This window comes from Zymoseptoria tritici, chromosome 5 (genome assembly GCF_000219625.1).
Source record: "Zymoseptoria tritici IPO323 chromosome 5, whole genome shotgun sequence".
Lineage (NCBI taxonomy): Eukaryota > Fungi > Ascomycota > Dothideomycetes > Mycosphaerellales > Mycosphaerellaceae > Zymoseptoria > Zymoseptoria tritici.
Window position 1 is genome coordinate 1,977,626 of NC_018214.1, and position 18,168 is coordinate 1,995,793.

Below are 18,168 nucleotides of genomic sequence, written 5' to 3' on the forward strand. Positions count from 1 at the left end.
GATTCGGTCGTGACCATGTCGTTGACGTGGACAGGTCTGGGATGTAACTTGAGGTGGCCTTCGGAAACATGAAACGAAATTGAAGGGTAATATTGATTGATACTTGAATGTATTTCTGGGCGCCTGACTTTTGAGGACGAAAATTTGATGCCTCAGGCATGACAAAGTCCGGGGCTAGCATCGTGACCCACTCTCCTCCTCGCGCGACGTGAAAGTCGAAAGCATGTGCTCGTATTGTAGGTGAATCTATTGTCGCGCCAAAGTCTCCGATTGTCCTTCTTTTCTGGCCAAGATCTAAATACATATCGTGGCCTCCGTGTGCATCCCGAATCGCGCATCCTCCTCAATCCCCACATCAAACGCGCGAACATGGACTCCAGCCGAAAACGCAGGGCCGTGGATGAGACTCCCACGACGGGGTCCGCGACGAAGAAGCTCAAGTTGCTGGTGAGTCGCATGCACATTGCAATAATTTGCGCCCGGTCGCATGCCCAATGGCCGAATGACGGATGCGCGAGCGCGCCCCCGGTCGCATTCTCGGTGTTGTGGTGGGAGTGGTGGATGTTCAGAAGAGTTGGTGAACAGAAGATGAAGAGGGAGCTACGCGCGACGGAGCATGGCCGGCATCTACACAACCCACCCTCCTCAAGCACCTCCGTCATTCGCCGCCAAGTCGAGATCACCACCGCGAGCGCAACATGCAAGCTCGCATCCAGAACATTCTCGCTGACCTTGTGCCTCCCTCTCCAGAACTCGAACCCAGCACCAGTACCGCAGCAACCATCCGCAGAAACCGTTCAGAAGGTCGGCTTGAAGCTGATCGGACAAATCAACAATGCCACAGACAAGACGTACGCTATCGCTCGCCTGCCCGACAGTCACTCACGAACTAACCAGCAACACAGTGGTCGAACCATCTCAGATGCCTTCATCGACCTTCCCGATCGAGTGGACTTTCACGACTACTACGTTCAGACGAAGATGCCTATATCAGTCAGCATGGTGGAAGACAAGATACGGCGCAACGGATATGCGACCATCACCGAGATTGAGAGCGACCTCAAACGAATGGTTCAAAACGCAAAGGAATACAACATGCCGAAAAGCGACATCTACGAAGACGCGGAACGGATACGAAAGCTGGTCTACAATTACATGAAGATCCACAACCCGGCTTACACACTGGATCCAAACTACCAATCGTTCTGCACCCCGATACCTGAGACGAAGATCACTTTGACGAATGGTGGAGCGCACAGTGCAGGGAACGTCAAGGCAGAGCCCGGAAGTCGAGGCGGCAGCAGCAAGCCAAGAGCATCACTCGGGCCTAAAGCGTCCGAGCCGCCGTCGGAAAGGAAGTCTTCAGCAGCGCCGAGTGCATCCGCGGCAGAGGGCGAGGACCAGGTCGATGCGGATGTTGATGATACAGGCAATCGCGACTTCACCGGCAAGACATTTCAAGAGGCCCAGCAAATGATTGTTGCGGAGCTCATCAGTCACGCTGAGGATGGGTATGTTTGAGTATGTCGATTCATGTTGAGCGCTGCTGACCTCTGTGAAGTGTCGAGATCTTCACACCTTTCGTGACCTTGCCGTCGCGCAAGCTGGAAGACTATTACAAGACCATACGGCATCCAGTATCGTTGAAGAGTGTGCAGAAACGCACTCGCGGTATACATGGTCGCGCACCGCCCACTGGGCGCACGGACTTCAAAACATGGGACGCATTCGAGGAAGAGATCAGCTTCATCTGGCGGAACGCCAGAGAGTACAACCTAGATGGAAGCGAGATGTACGAATTGGCGGGCGAATTCGAGGTATGTCAGGCTACGCTTGAACAAATTTTCCGACCTCTGACAACGATGCAGGGATACTTCAAAGCACAGCTTGCAGAGGCCAAGTCGAAGGTCGAGGAGCCTGCTGCGCGCATCACGCTCGCAGCTCCGAAGAAGTCCGGCATCACCCTTAACCTCGGTCAGCACCGCAGCTCACCAACACCTGGAGTCAGTGTGGATAATGAGGCATTGGCACGTCAGCGTCAAATGGTGCAGGCTGGAGTGAATGGTCAGCAGACTCAAGCCAAGCCCACGCCGCCTGTCAACGGAGCTACCAGACCACCATCACAAGGCATGCAGGACGCAAGACCATCGAGCAGTGCACAGGCTTTACCGCCTGCATCTGCGCCCGTCAAGAACGAGAGAGTGTCGACAATGTCTCCCGCGGCAACAATGGCACCCGCAGTTCAAGCGATCCCGAATGGCCATACCAATGGCATGATGCCGCCTCCACTACAACGGCATATGAGTGGAAGTCCGTATCCAGCCCAACCTACCATGGCGCCACCAGTCACAAGCTTCCACTTCACCGCACCCTCCGCCCTTCCACCGACCCCAATCCGCGAATACCCAATCTCGCAGAGCCTCCTGCCGGTGGTGACACTCTCTACACATCCGCAGTTGCGGCTACAGAAGCCATACAGCCTGGCAGTCCCACCACATGCATCGCTTTCGCAGCAAAGCAGAACCATCACACTGCCATCAACGCACTACTACGTGCAAATCGCGCCCACCATATCCCGAGAGCTCTCCATGGGTCGCGCTTACAAGATGTTCGTCACCGTCAATGGCACTCGCTTGACTCAACGCGACACGCAGTTTCACGCAGATTCTGGCAAGCGGACGCACATGTACGAGGGGAGCCTGGCATCCGGCGTGAATCGGATCGAGGTGGAGGTTGCTGCCGCGAAGGTTGATGGGGATGGCAAAGGACTTGACGTGGAGAAGGTCACGATTTTTGCCAACTTGACGAGATAAGCGCAAGAGGGCGCGATGGCGAGACTGTCGTATCTTTGTTGAACTGCCGGCTAAGAGACTCAAGTGTTGAGTTTCACAGGGGCAGTGGTATTGCGGCCTCTTCACTGGCTGGCGATTGGTGGACGGAACTTGAATTGAGAGTATGAAAGTAACGACACAGCAATGAGCCCATCGCTGGCGACAATGCAATTTGAATAATGCTCTCCTCAAGTGCTGCCTCTCGTACCTTACTCTCCCCGTCTGACTTCTTCAACAAGCACGTGATACATGAGCTAGCGAAGCTTATTCCACCATCGCTGGAACTTCGAAGCCCGGCGCCCGCCAAACGAATTCTGTGCTTCGACAAGACCTTCAACCCATCGTGCGTGCGAGCATCTTCCAAAGGTAGCATCTCAATTGCATGCATACCAAAGCCAGCGCCTTCAATTAACTAAAAGCAGCGCCAGCGCGCAGTCGGTCGCCATGTCTGACGGTATGTATTGCCTCGAAACCACGGAATGCTCGAAAACTGACAATTCACTCTCAGCCGACTTCGACAAAGTGCGCGCGGCGCAGGCGGAGCGCAACGCCTCTTCAGGTAAAAAGAACCTCATGGACACGTCGAGCCAGCGCAATAACTCCGATAAGGCGTCGCTCACGAAAGCCTTCGACCGCGACCTCTACGATGATGACGACAGATCGAAGTACAATACCTCAATTGCCGTCAACGATGAGGACGATGATATGCTGGACGCGGAGGATGATGGAGAAGGTGGAAGATTGGTTGGCCAGTACACAGCGACCGCTGCCCAAATAGGGGAGTGGGCGCATGGCGAGACTGAGGAGGCCGATATTCTGGAAAGTCGAGAGAAGCAGGCACAGATTGCGAGTCGAGAGACGGATTATCAAAAACAGCGCTTCAAGCGTGGACTCGACGGCGATGGAGAGAAGACATACAAGGAGGTCATGGCAGAGCGAGAGCTGCAGCGGGAAGAGGAGCGCGTAAAGAGGCTGATTCAGGAGAAGGAAAAGGAGCAGATTGCGGCCGACAGCGACAGTGATATGGAGGATGTGGAACATCAGGCTACGTTGACGGAAGGCAATGGTGCGGGCAAGGACTCGGACTCGGACGATTCTTCCGACGAAGACGAGAAGGCCAACGGCAAATCCACAGCGGAGAGGAAGAAGCGGAGATGGGACGATGAGGGAAAGACCAATGGTGATGCGAACGGCACATCTGAGGGCACAAACGGCGCATCGAATCGGAAGAAGTCACGCTGGGACTCATCTGCAGAGGCGAGCTCCGAGCAGAATGGTGTCAAGAAGACATCTCGATGGGACGCTACCGCGGAGCCCGAAGCCAAGAGCGGCAAGAAGTCATCACGATGGGATCAAGTCACCGGGGACGACGCCGAGGAGGAGGATACCACGGAGGTTGCATTGCCAGTTGCGCCGGGCTTCGGCGCCGATGCTGGTGGACCGAATGCCTTTCAATCGGACGAAGAGCTGGATGCGATACTGCCCAAGGAAGGGTACAAAATCTTGCAGCCGCCTTCGACCTACAAGCCTACCCTGACTCGGCGTGGTGGAGGCTTCATGAACCAGCAATCGGTCGACCCGCGCTCGATGGCCAAGCAGCTTCCTTCAGAAATTCCTGGCGTGGGAGATCTTCAATTTTTCAAAGCTGAAGATATGGCTTACTTTGGGAAGCTGGTTGACGGTGTGGATGAGAACGAGCTGAGTGTGGAGGAGTTGAAACAGCGCAAGATCATGCGTCTGCTTCTTAAGGTCAAGAACGGTACTCCGCCGATGAGGAAGACTGCGCTTCGTCAATTGACGGACAATGCGCGCACATTTGGCGCCGGGCCTCTCTTCGATCAAATCCTGCCGCTGCTGATGGAGAAGAGTCTCGAAGATCAGGAGCGACATTTGCTCGTCAAGGTCATCGATCGTGTTCTCTACAAGCTGGACGACCTGGTCCGGCCATATGTCCACAAGATTCTCGTCGTCATTGAGCCTTTGCTCATTGATCAAGATTACTACGCTCGAGTCGAAGGTCGCGAAATCATCTCAAACTTGGCTAAGGCCGCCGGACTTGCCCACATGATCGGCACAATGAGACCAGATATCGATCACGTCGACGAGTACGTGCGGAACACCACAGCTCGAGCATTCGCTGTCGTTGCGTCAGCTTTGGGTATCCCGACTCTTCTGCCTTTCTTGCGAGCTGTCTGCAAGAGCAAGAAGTCATGGCAAGCGCGACACACTGGTGTGAAGATCGTGCAGCAGATTCCCATTCTCATGGGTTGCGCCGTGCTTCCTCATCTTAACGGCTTGGTGGAGTGCATCGGCGAGAATCTCAACGACGAGCAGGCCAAGGTCCGCACAGTCACAGCGTTGGCAATCGCCGCATTGGCCGAAGCCTCCAACCCATTCGGTATCGAGAGCTTCGACGATATTCTCAATCCTCTTTGGACTGGTGCGCGTAAGCAACGTGGAAAGGGTCTCGCTGGTTTCCTCAAAGCTGTTGGATACCTCATCCCTTTGATGGACGAGGAATACTCAAACTACTACACCAGCCAGATCATGGAGATTCTGCTACGCGAGTTCCAAAGTCCTGATGAGGAGATGAAGAAGGTCGTGCTCAAGGTCGTCAGTCAAGCTGCAGGCGGAAGTGGTGTCACAGCTGCGTACCTGAAAGAGAACGTCCTGGATGGTTTTTTCAAGAGCTTCTGGGTACGAAGAATGGCTATCGATAAGCGCAACTACAAGCAGGTCGTCGAAACCACGGTCGATCTTGGCAACAAGGTCGGCGTGGGTGAGATCGTTGAGCGCATCGTTGGCAACCTCAAGGACGAGAGCGAAGCCTACCGCAAGATGACTGTCGAGACGATCGAGAAGGTTATTTCTGCCATGGGGGCTGCAGACATCAACGAGCGTCTTGAAGAACGTCTCGTGGATGGCATCTTGCACTCCTTCCAAGAACAAAGCGTCGAAGACATTGTACTGCTCAACGGATTCGGCACTGTCGTCACGGCTCTCGGAACTCGCTGCAAGCCCTACCTGCCACAAATCGTCAGCACCATCCTTTGGCGTCTGAACAACAAGTCTCCCACAGTGCGCCAGCAAGCTGCGGATCTCATCACCCGAATTGCGATTGTGCTCAAGCAGTGCGACGAGGATGGTCTGCTGGGCAAGCTTGGCTCTGTGCTCTACGAATACCTTGGCGAGGAGTACCCCGATGTGCTGGGAAGTATCCTTGGAGCCATGAGGAGTATTGTATCAGTCGTTGGAATCAGCATGATGCAGCCGCCTATCAAGGATCTGCTCCCACGTCTGACACCTATCCTCAAGAACAGACACGAGAAGGTGCAAGAGAACACCATCGATCTCGTGGGACGCATTGCTGATCGTGGACCGGAATCTGTCAACGCTCGCGAATGGATGAGAATCTGTTTCGAGCTTCTCGACATGCTCAAGGCCCACAAGAAGGGGATCCGGCGCGCAGCCAACAACACATTCGGTTTCATCGCCAAAGCCATCGGACCTCAAGATGTGTTGGCAACCCTGCTCAACAACCTCCGCGTCTTGGATCGTCAGTCAAGAGTGTGTACAGCTGTGGCTATCGGCATCGTGGCCGAGACTTGCGCACCGTTCACTGTGCTGCCGGCGCTGATGAACGAATACCGCGTCCCGGAGCTGAACGTGCAAAACGGTGTTCTCAAAGCGCTCTCCTTCCTCTTCGAGTACATCGGCGAGATGGGCAAAGACTACGTCTACGCCGTTGTGCCACTCTTGGAGGACGCACTCATCGACCGTGACCAAGTGCATCGGCAAACAGCCGCCAGCGTCGTCAAGCACGTCGCTCTCGGCGTGGTCGGTCTTGGATGCGAAGACGCCATGATGCACCTGCTCAACCTCCTCTGGCCCAACATCTTCGAGACCAGCCCTCACGTGATCGATCGCATCATTGAGGCCATCGACTCCATTCGTCTGTGTGTCGGCACGGGCGCGACCATGAACTACGTCTGGGCGGGACTCTTTCATCCTGCAAGACGAGTGCGCACGCCGTACTGGAGACTGTACAACGATGCTTACGTGCAGAGTGCGGATGCCATGGTGCCGTACTATCCGGCTGTCGATGATGATCAGATGAAGAGGCCGGAGTTGATGATTGTGCTTTAAGGAGATCAGCATGCATGGAGAGTCGGGAAGGATAGCTGAAAATGGGATCTGGGCATGGTGGAGTTTCGGAGGGCTTGTGTATGAGCAAATGGATCCGGCGCAAAGTGCGTGCAGTCGTCGGAACTGCTTCATCTGTAATTAGTCGTAGTACGACCGAGCTGGAGTCGCGAACGAGAAGAACGATGCAACAAGCCCCTTCTTTCTTCAAGGCATAGATCGTTGCGGATGCTCAAATGGCTGCAGATCTGCCCGGTAAAGGGCAAGTGCTGCTGAAGGATCACCTTGGTGGGGAGCTATCTGACTGCGACCTACTATGACTACATCTCGAAAACCATCATCATGCAAACCTTTCTGGCTCCGAGAAACGATGAACGAGCAAGAGGAGGAAGATGAAGAAGACAATACGCCTCTACAGATAGCAGCATCCCAAGGCGACCTCGAAGAAGTTCTCTTACTCCTCGCGCAAGGCACAAACCCAAACGACCCACCGAAAGGCTGGTACGGCAAGACCGCCCTCCAAGCCGCATCGCTCCAAGGACTTATTGTCATTGTAGAAGCCCTTCTCGCAGCTGGCGCCAATGTTGATGCTCCAGGAGGCAACAACGGCGGGCGCACAGCTCTCACTTTAGCAGCTGGAGCAGGCCGCGAAGAGGTCGTCGACAGACTGCTGGCACATCACGCGAGAGTAGATCTTCTTCCGCATCGATACTGCGGCCGAACACCCCTTCAGGCTGCTGCGGAAGGACGGAGTATCTCCATTATTCGTAAGCTCATCGACCATGGTGCCACGGTCAATGATGTGATCGCACACAACTTTGGACGGACTCCTTTGCAGGCTGCCGCCGAGAATGGACATGCAGACCTCGTTGAGCTTTTGCTCTCCCTCGGCACAGACGTCAACGCTGCTCCATCAAGATACAAAGGCGTCACCGCTCTGCAAGGTGCGGCGTTCGGTGGACACGTTGGAATTGTGCAACGCCTGATACGTGCTGGTGCCGATGCGGATGCTTCGGGTTCGTACTATAACGGAGTTACTGCGCTTGCTGCTGCTGCGGAAAATGGACATGTTGAAGTCACGAGAATGCTGCTGAAAGCTGGAGCGGATGTTGGAGGACTGTCGGGGAATAAGCGGCAGACTGCTTTGCAGATTGCTGTTGCTAGAGGGCAAGTGGAGACCGCGGCATTGATTGACAGGTATCGAATGGGTGTGTTTGCTGAGCGCGCAGTCGTGACGCATTGCGAAGATACCTGAATTGCACGAATTACACTTCATCGACATGGAGTGTGCAGCATGAGCGGGAGGACGGAGGTATCGAATGGAAGATCTGGTGAGCACAAAATCGTGGTCCCATACGAGGACGAATGATGCGGTGGTCTGATGCTGCTGGCATGTTCTGGATCCCGAGTGGGCGAGTAAGGCCATCTGGGCCCAGACTCTGACCGGGTTTATTTGATCTCAAGGCCTGTATACATGGCCTTGTTCTCACCGTAAACAGGCAGATTCGCACCGTGAATAGCAATCCCTCATGCGATGGTGGCGTGAGGCGGTTCATGAGTTCGCTCTTCATTCGCTGGAATGCTGACCGTCCAATCTGAACTATGACTGTGCCATGGCCCATCGGCGATGAATACGAGGAGCGGCAGATGATCCCACTGTCAACTGTAAAAAGGCAGTGCCTTTGAGTGGGCTGACTTTTCCACCCTTTTCTCACATATATCCGTCAACTCTCCTCCGTCTCCCCTCCATCTCTCCTCAAACGATCATCAAGACAATTTCAGAGCATCACACTGCAATCATCATGCAGATCCTCCAGCTTTCATTCTCTCCATGGCTGCGGCCACCCTCGCAGACTTCGTCCGTGCTTCCGTGCTACCGCTGTCAATGCCTTCTCTCACGGCTAACATATTTGCAGACATGCTCGGCGCCGGATTCAAGCAGTTCGTCCGGCTGGTGCAATGGTAGAGGCCAAAATGAGGGCCAACGTCAAGAATGCGACCTGGTACGCCCCTTCATCTGTATTGCGTCCATTTTCTGGCTGACGTCGCATACGTTGCAGGTCAACGTCTGTCAACCTCCGTACAACACCAGGTGCTTCCCAGGCTGGTCGACCGGAACCATGGCTAAGTGCTAAGAGGTAAGTTGAGCCGAAAACGCTGCATGGCGAAGAAGTACTAAGATTTGCCAGGTGTGTGGGAGCCGGAGTCGCTGTCGGTCAGAAGATTCTGCTTTTGGCCGTGCGAGACGGACCTTGGCTTCCGATTCACAAGAGATGGTACGAGGAGTCAAGATTCTACTGCCTCAGCTGCGTCTCACTTTGTTGTCTTCTTGGCGATGTTGGAGGAAATGGAATGGGACGAAGGAGTCTGTAGTTCAATAGGTACCTTAGGTAGTCCCGACGGGGCCCGCGCCGCCAAGCAGCTTATGTCAGCGGATGGGATGTCGGCAAATTTTCTTCTGCCACAAACTTCTCACACTTCGTCCCATCCATCGTCAACACGACCATTGATGCCATCGTCCCAGACACGAAGCACTGCTCGCTATCACTGACGCAGAAATCCGATGCATCGAGACGAATGGAACCCCTCCGCGAGTGACTGACCTCGCGTCTCCAAGTCCAGCACGTCTTGCCCAAAACATCCACGGGTAAGCATACTTCCGCCCTCTCCCACCCCTCACTCTTTTATGATCGAATACAGCACATTTGCTAGGCACCTCTAATGTTAGTGACCTCCGGTCACGATGATTTCCACGGACTATCTGAAATTCTTCACCTTTTGCACACGATTTCACAGCACCATTACGTTGAGATCAGCCGCTGACTGGTACACAGGTTTCTCCTCACGTGCACTGCTGAGGCTGGCAAGCACTGCTTCTGAAACATGCCGTGTTCTTCATACGCATCTGTCGATATCATCTCTCCAAACACGTTACAAACTCCATTCAGCGATATCTCTCAGCATATCCCAACGCACTTCGCGGGCGACGTTGCTCGCCAGAAATCAACGTCCAATCATTCTCCGCTTCCCCGACCTGAGGGTTGCAAATTTGCAAGGACTGTTCTCTCCGCTCTCTTGCTGTCCTCGTGAGGTGCGTGTGCACCTGGTTGCAACAGCTGCGGTGACTACTATGAGTACTTTCCACTCCTCAATTTGGACTGACATGCATGTATCGCTCGCCCATCGCTCACCGCCTCTTGAACTTTTCTTTCGCGCATCTCAAGCAAGTCTGCTGCGATACTGTCCGGGTAACCCAAGTGCTGTGGCAGTGTCAGGTGTCTCTACAGCTGGCCAACGTGTCTCGCACATGCAGATCGCAGCAGTTCGACATCAACTGCGACACCGCATCGAACACGAATTCGAGGAATTTTTCCGGCGTCCATTCTTCGTTCCGTCATCTCGTCGGCGCTGCGCATGCTGATTCTCAAGCCCATATCGACAACTTTCGCATATCAATTTGCGGCCAGTGTTCTTGTTGCGGCGAGTTTGTTTTAATGATCGAATCCGCAGTTCTGCCAGGTCCGGCCTGCAGGGCAGGCCGATCCTGCCGGCTGCACGGCACGGCGATCTTCGTGTATAGTCGTGCGATCGACACGCCGCGTAATCAAGCTTCAGGAATCGTTGCCGGCACTTCTCGAGGTGAGCTTATCTTCATCTCCTGTCGAAAATCAAGAAGTACTTCATCATATGCTGTTTCCGATCGACAGCCCATCATGAGAGATGCAGCGGAGAAAGCAACCGCGCAGCCCGCTATAGCCGTTGTCGAAGCGGCTACCGGGTTTGCGCAGCCGATATGCACAAGCGACTGACCACGTATCCTGGGATGGATGACATCTCGTGCGACTGGGGTTGTATTGGATGCGAAAGGCATTCTTTGATGATCGAGCACCTGACCGCATTGACGTTTCAGAACAGGTCGTGCACACTGTCTTGCATGAACAGGACAGGGCTGACACATGTGGTGGTGTCTCCACCGCGACAAGAGACGCGACGAACACAAGTTCGTTTCCGGGGAATCAGACTTTGCTCGCGGCAAGGTTGGCGTTGCTTGTCATTGACCAAAAAGCTTCGCCTTTGCAATGCCGGATCTGGGCCCGAAGTAGTTCTAGGGCATGGGAAAGCCATTCTCCACGTTCATCATCACCTTTGCATTCCTGCCAAGCAATAACACCACGTCGCGCATTCTCGCGATCGATGTGGGAGGAATCGAGACATCGGTGGTATAACAAGGCAAACCACGCTGAAGAGAACTCAAAAGTAAGCAGCCGTCCACCACCCTTGAGTCGAAGTGCACCCGAGATTACCTTTCAAAGGACATTACTTAGCGCTGATTCGTTTGACGCCCACGCAAGCCGGAGCCCTGCTCGCGTCGCCCTCATTTTAATCACAAGCCCCCCTGCCGACTTATCCCTCTCTTCGACCTCCTCTTTCGCCTCGCACAACTCTTCGATCCGTGGTCGTCGCTTTGGTCGTCGTCGCCGTTCATTGCCCTACATTCATTTCATTCACCTCCAGTCATTCCTTATTCAACACGTTCGTTCAAGACCGACATTGCTGTGGCGACGAACATTGGACATCAACAAACACCGTATTCACCAAGGAAATCCCACGACAATCAGCAGCCCTTGCGCGACGAACATTTTCTCAACCGATTTCGACGTGAACGAATTCGGACGAAACAACGACATTCGACAGGACTGAACATTGAAACATCAACATGAAGTCTTTCATCACCGCGGCAGCATTGCTCGCTGCTACGGTGTCCGCCGATTTGTGCCAAGAGGGCGTCGAAGATACCAATGGTGAGGCTGACCATAACGGATTGGCGGTCGAGGTCAATGAAAACATGTCTAACCCGCGCACCAGGCAACTTCTTCTGCCAAAAGGTCAACGCCATTACCTACACTGGTGTAGGTCACGATGGCTCCTACAACAAGATCACCAGCATGGACCCAACCACTGGCGCATGCAGCAGCGCCCCATATGGATACAGCGGTAGTCTCTCGCCTCTCGACGAGGAGGTCTCCATTCATCTACGCGGCCCCATGCTGCTGAAGCAATTCGCTGTTTACATGCCACACAACTCGTCCACTTCACCACCTCCAGCATCCAAGGCTCGCCGCCATGTTCACGACAAGCGACACGGTCACGCACATGCGCACATGCACAAGGAGAGGAATGCGGAGGAGGAGAAGCGTGCTCTGGGCGATATCGTGTCCGCACTGATTGATGGAAAATGGCAGACGTGGGCGAACAACTACAATGGTGGTGCCGCCGCGGCTGCCGCTCCCGCTGTCGAAACTGGCGCTCCTGCTGCTGCTCCTGCTCCTGCTCCTGCGCCTGCTCCTGCGCCTGCTCCTGCTCCTGCTCCTGCTCCTGCTCCTGCTCCTGCTCCTGCTCCTGCTCCTGCTGCTGCTCCTGCTGCTGCTGCTGTTGAGCCCGTCGCGAACAGGGTGGGTAGTGGCTCATCGTCGTCCGACTCCGGTGAGAAGTCAGACCCCGCCGACGCAACCGGCAACTGGGCCCGTCAAGCCTACTACAACTCCGAAGCCGGCATCGCCGCAGGCCTCGTATTCCTCAATCACCAAGGCGGCGATGGCTCCGGCACCTGGGACATGACATACGGCAACTCCCTTTCCTACGCTAGCAAAGACGGCACGGCGGGCGCTCCATCTCCCCAAATCCTCGCAGACACCACCCTCGCGTCCTCCACCGAAATCGTCATCATGACCGATCAGCCCTGCACCGACGGCAGCTGCGGCTACACGCGTCCCGACACCGTCGCACACCACGGCTTCGACGGACCCAGCAAAGCCTTCTTCTTCGAATTCGGCATGCCCGACGACGGTCAAGGCGGTGCTTCCGAGTACGACGCTGTTAACATGCCCGCCATTTGGATGCTCAACGCACAGATCCCGCTCACTCTGCAATACGGCGACCCGAAATGTTCGTGCTGGACCACTGGCTGCGGTGAGTTTGACGTCTTCGAGGTGTTGGCTGCAGGCGACACGCGGTGCAAGAGCACCCTACACGGAAACGTCGCGGGTGGCGACAGCGACTACTTTGAGCGCCCGACGAACGGCACCATCAAGGCTGCGCTGCTGCTGTTCGACGATAACATCCACATCAAGATTTTGGACGATAGCACTGAGTTCGGACCGAATATGGGGACGACTTTCTTGAAGGAGATGGCGGCGGATACGATGGAGGATTCGGTGGAGAAGTTGGTGAGTTTGTTTAAGCTTGGTGGATAGATTGGGTGGTTTGGAGAGGAGATTGAAGTGGAATTTTGATGATTGCTGTTTTACACCGACCCTTTTCTTCTTCTTCTTCTCTTCGCTTCATCATTGCGGTTGTTGGGAGGAAGGTGGGCATCGGATGAGTTGGACTCACAGCGATTGAGATATCCTTGGGTCGCGGGCGTTTCGCGGTGAGTGGCTTTGCTCCACTGTTCTGGATACCGTACTACTTTTCCGAATCTCCAACAGACCTGAGCCATGCGGTACTCCATCTGCCTGTCTTGACTCTGATCGTCCTTCGCTACTCAACTTGCGCCTGCTCATGCCGAGTTCCTTCATAGCCAATTCTCGCCTAAGCAATGTTTTGAACGATGCGTTGTTCGAGCAATCAGAAATCGTAGAGAAAGAAATTGTGAGTGCCCTCCTCATCCCAGGGACCAATCTCGGCCAATTTTCTCGCTCTCCTCGCCATCTCCAGCGCGATGTCCACTCCGAACTCGGCATGTTGGCGCATCACGTTCAACAGCTCACACTGCTTGTTGTCTCTCAGCATCCCTCCAGCTACGACCATTCTAACGATGATGTAGCGAATCTGCTCGGTGGCATGTGGAACGGCATATGCCAGCTGAGCGTGATTGGCGATGACTTTCTCGTCATCGAACAAGCAGATGTAGCCGTCGTACTCCCGGTTTGCGGCTGAGACCAGCCCGGTGATGAAGTATTTGTCCGCGAGAAGTGCCATCTTGAGGTGGAACAATCCCCAATTGGAATGACCTTGAGGGATGTCGTATTCGAAATTATAAAGATAGTACACGAGAGCGGCGACCTCTGGCTCTTCGTGTTCGGAAAGATCTAGGACGGCTTCCTGCGTTTCCTAAACAATTCTTTAGCAGTCCGTTAGAAATGGGTCCGGAATGGAATGTACTAACCTTGAAATTGCCATCGCAGGACTTTGCGAATACTTCCGAGTGGACAGAGAGCACGAATCTGTGGACGTTCCACTTGGCTCCGCGGCAGATGATTGTGAAGTCGGAGAGGGCGGGATTGTTGTGATACGCGGCGAAACGCTGGCAAAAGGCGTCTCGCTCCTCACTGTTGTACAAAGCGGACATGTTGCAAGGGACTGAAGGTCGAACGTGTTCGAAGTGTAGTAAGTCAAAGGTAAGCAACCTCGAAAGAGGCATAGAACGGGAATGTAGGAAGCTAAACTTCATTCGGAAGCTCGGGTAAATGTAAGTAAAATTATCTCGAAGTTACATAAAAGTAAAGGCTAGTACTGCTTCGCCCTGTCGTTAACTAGCGAAAGAACCTACTGCGGTCTTATAAATCTATACTTATTTATATAGTTAAAAGAAATTAGGAGGTATGCTTCTGCGTACTTTACTACTTACTAGAAGTCGGTAGCTTGTACTTAGAAGGCAAAACGCTAACGATGCGCTAGCGTGCGTAAGCTGTAATAACTCTATATCCTTCTAAGGTCTTAAGCTCTATTAGGTGCTAATTCTAATCCGGTGCTATCTAGTACGATTATTACGCCTTCTTTAAGTAACTCGCCTAGCGTAATCTGCCACTTTAAGTAATCTTATAATCTGCTCGATACTTAAGCGTATGTCGGGGATACTACTCTATAGTATAAGCGCAACGTCGACCGTAAACTCCCCGTTATCGCGTATAGTACTTACTATACTTCCTCTTAGGTTATCCCCTAGAGTCCGGTTCCTAACGATACTATTAATAAGGAGTTCGCGGGCTAAACTAGTAGCTTGTAGGTAGTAAGCTTATTAGCCTAGCATAGCATAGCATAACCCCCCTTACTAGTGCTAGCTATTAGTATAGACTAGCATACTAATAGCATACTAGTCCGAATAAGGCATACTAGCTATTACTAGAAGGTGTTATTTATAGTAGTAGTATTGTTTATAGTAGTAAGGCTAGTAGATAAATTAAGTAGCTATAGGCTCTATAAATATACTATTAATTGCTCTACTATAAATTAGCCTCTATAGCTATTAAGAACGACTATTAGAAGGACTATTCCTATATTATGTTATTAGTAAGGTAAGAAGTAACAACGTCCTTGTCGTCGAATGCCGGTGTTAGTACTCTACTAGTCGTAGATAGCTTTAGTAGTAGGCTATAGACACTACGTAGGAACGTATAAGCCTTAATAATGTCGCCGCCGAGCTATAAACGTCTGTAAGTAATTATGTCCCTGCCGCTACTAAATAAACGCTTAGGGTTGTCGCTTATTAAAGGGATTAAGAGGCAGTCGAATGCTATTCGCGAGAGGTTTAGCTATTACTTCCGGCGTTAATGCTAGTATTGTAAGTAATTAAAGGCTAGTAATACCTTATTATAGACACTGCTAATGTATTAAGGGTCTAGCAATAGATTAGAGCTAAGGTATTTAGCTATCTTATTAATAACACTATCGTTAGATCTATAAGAAGTCTTAAGCCTCTTATAGTTATATAGAAGGTTATAAACAGACTCTTTAGCGGCCGGAGCAGATACTCGTAGAGCGGCTAAAGAAGGTATAGCTATGCCCTTATATTTACTCTAAATCTCTATTACTTATATATAAACGGTATTAGACTATCTAGCTTAAGACGGCTAAGTCTAATAGCTATTAAACTATTACTTCTTATAGAGTAGATTAAGGTAGACGGCGGCGTAGAGGATAGGCGTATTATTGTACTTAGTATAGTACTTCTTAGCCTTCTTCTACGAGTAGTCGTAGCATTCCGAGATGTATTTAAACGTCGGATCCGTAGCTACGTCCTCGGCGAATTAGACTTTAAATCGGTCGATAGTGTCGAGGATAAAGCTAATAGTCGGATACTAGTTAAAGAGATACTGCTAATTGCCCTAAGAGTCTATAGTGCCGACCTTAAAGGTAGCTAGAGCGTCGTAGATCTTATCGAGTTGTGTCTAGTATTACGCCTTTAGCCGGTTTGTTATTAATACACTCTCTTGCTTATATTCCTTTAGCTAGCCCTTTACAAACTTCTTAAGCCTCTCTTTTAGCTCTAATACTCTTCTAATTATATAGTAGGTAGAGTTCTATCGCGTATTGTTATCCTAGATAAGCTAAGAAGGTAGTTAGTAAGATGTTAAAGAAGGTGTAAGAAATAAGAAATAAGGTCGAAGATTAAAGGGTTGCGGGAGCGCGGTAGCGGAAAGTCCCTTACGTAGGCTACGTATAGGGACTAATTATAAATTCGGAAATTAGCTAGTATAGACCTACTTTAAAACTTACCTTTAGCTTGTCGAATTGCGCTAAAACTCTACTAACAACTATTATTACGAATCGCTCTAGCCTCTACGGTAAGCCTCGAATAAACCTTATATTATTATGTAGTATGCTAACCGCGCCTCTGTTAGTCTAGAATAACTCTACTACGTCTACCGCGCCCTTTTAGACCTTCGCTTCTAGCGTAGCTAACGCCTTACTAGCTCCCTTGCCGAGTAATAACGTACGCGTATAGAGATTTGTAATATAGCCGAGATAGCGTAGTCTACGTAATGCCCTCTTTGCTACTAACTAGTTAGGGTGTAGCTCCTTTAGAATAAGGTCGACAAGGGCGTCGTTAGTACCGATGTTATCGTATATAAAGTATCCGAGTCGTCCCTTCTTATCTAAGCTATATTCCTTAATAACCTCTATTAGAGCGGCCGCCTTATTAAGAGCTAACTTCGCACTATAGGTCCTTCTAAACGCTAATAATCGCTACCGCCGTACGCCTCTACTATCGATAAAGTAAGCGAACACGCTAAGGATCGAGTAGTTATTTAGCGACGTCTAGCTATTAAAGGATAGGTAAACACTACTAACTACGCTTCTTAGCTCGCTCTAAACCGACTGCTTCTTAATCTCGTATACCTCTATAATCTACCGCCGAATCGTCGATGCCGCTCGAGGCAACAGTCTACCTATTAAAGAGCTAAGGAACTTAATAAGGTCGCGGAAGTACTCGTTCTCGACTATCCTAAAGGCAATATAGTAGTACACTATCTAGTATACAAGGAGGTTCTTAAATTTAGTAAGGGTATACTACTTAGTAAGCTGTTAATATACTATACCTTCTACAAAGGACGTCTTAACGGCCGATGCTCTAACAACTACCTTGCTAGTTACTCGGTTAAGCCGGTGCTTGTTATATAGATAATTAAGTAATAAGCTATTACTATTATAATAGTATAGTAACACCTGCTCGTAGCTAGACTTCTTATACTAATAATAGTAGAAGTACCTCCTCGAGTCCTTAGAGCTTATTAACGCCTTACTAGCCTTCTAGATAGATAATATTAGCTTGCAGCTCTTGCTAGTCTTAACGAGGGCTAAGTATCGAGTGTATTTAACACTATTAATAAGGAAGGTGTCCTTCTTAAGCTCTATATTAAAGCGAGACGGCCGAACAGACTGCACCTTCACGCGGTGGCCGTCGTAAGTACCTTCCTCGGAAGGGAAACTAAGACAGTCTAGAAGAAACCTCCTCGAAAACCTCTCGAAATCCGCCCGAAATCCTTCTCGAAATCCGCCTCGAAATACAAGCTATAACAGAACAACGGCACGATTCGAACGAACAGCCCTCTACGTTACGAACGAGAAGAAGTAGTCCACTCTATCCTATACGCGCACCTCCTCGAAATCCGAATCGAAATCGCATATCCCTTCTCTAGTAGAGACGTCGTTGCCCTCGAAAGGAAGTATATATACACTTTAAAGAGCTAGAACTCGGTAGAATCTATAACTCTGCGATTAACCTACGTAGCTATATACGTTTGGAAGCGGCATACAGTTCTATAAAGGCATATTAAGGACAAGAGAAGACAGCGAGTTAGACAGCTGCTTTTGCACTACTTTTGCACTACATTTCGAATTTGTAGCGTACGTACGAAGCGGAAGGATCCGCTAAAAATTCTGCAAAAAGCTTAGCGCGAAAATTCTGTAG

At 51.4% G+C, this 18,168-nt stretch overlaps 4 protein-coding genes across 4 annotated transcripts; 3 read left to right on the plus strand and 1 right to left on the minus strand.

Moving 5' to 3' along the window:
- Positions 1–369: 369 nt before the first annotated feature.
- On the plus strand, positions 370–2,813 carry BRD2403 (RSC complex protein; the record flags this gene model as incomplete). The annotated part of the gene is made up of 3 exons (XM_003852250.1): positions 370–1,511; positions 1,562–1,817; positions 1,869–2,813. 3 exons carry the CDS (start codon positions 370–372, stop codon positions 2,811–2,813), a joined length of 2,343 nt encoding a protein of 780 aa, XP_003852298.1.
- A 516-nt stretch (positions 2,814–3,329) lies between these two features.
- MYCGRDRAFT_59333 (uncharacterized protein) lies at positions 3,330–7,113 on the plus strand (the record flags this gene model as incomplete). The annotated part of the gene is made up of 1 exon (XM_003852251.1): positions 3,330–7,113. The coding sequence occupies one exon, from the start codon at positions 3,405–3,407 to the stop codon at positions 6,975–6,977; it is 3,573 nt and encodes a 1,190-aa protein (XP_003852299.1).
- Positions 7,114–11,402: 4,289 nt separating this feature from the next.
- On the plus strand, positions 11,403–13,228 carry MYCGRDRAFT_109621 (uncharacterized protein; the record flags this gene model as incomplete). Its single annotated transcript, XM_003852252.1, has 2 exons — positions 11,403–11,776; positions 11,841–13,228. 2 exons carry the CDS (start codon positions 11,692–11,694, stop codon positions 13,226–13,228), a joined length of 1,473 nt encoding a protein of 490 aa, XP_003852300.1.
- A 373-nt stretch (positions 13,229–13,601) lies between these two features.
- Positions 13,602–14,328, minus strand: MYCGRDRAFT_109622 (uncharacterized protein; the record flags this gene model as incomplete). Its single annotated transcript, XM_003852460.1, has 2 exons — positions 13,602–14,087; positions 14,143–14,328. 2 exons carry the CDS (start codon positions 14,323–14,325, stop codon positions 13,602–13,604), a joined length of 669 nt encoding a protein of 222 aa, XP_003852508.1.
- Between the last annotated feature and the right edge of the window lie 3,840 nt (positions 14,329–18,168).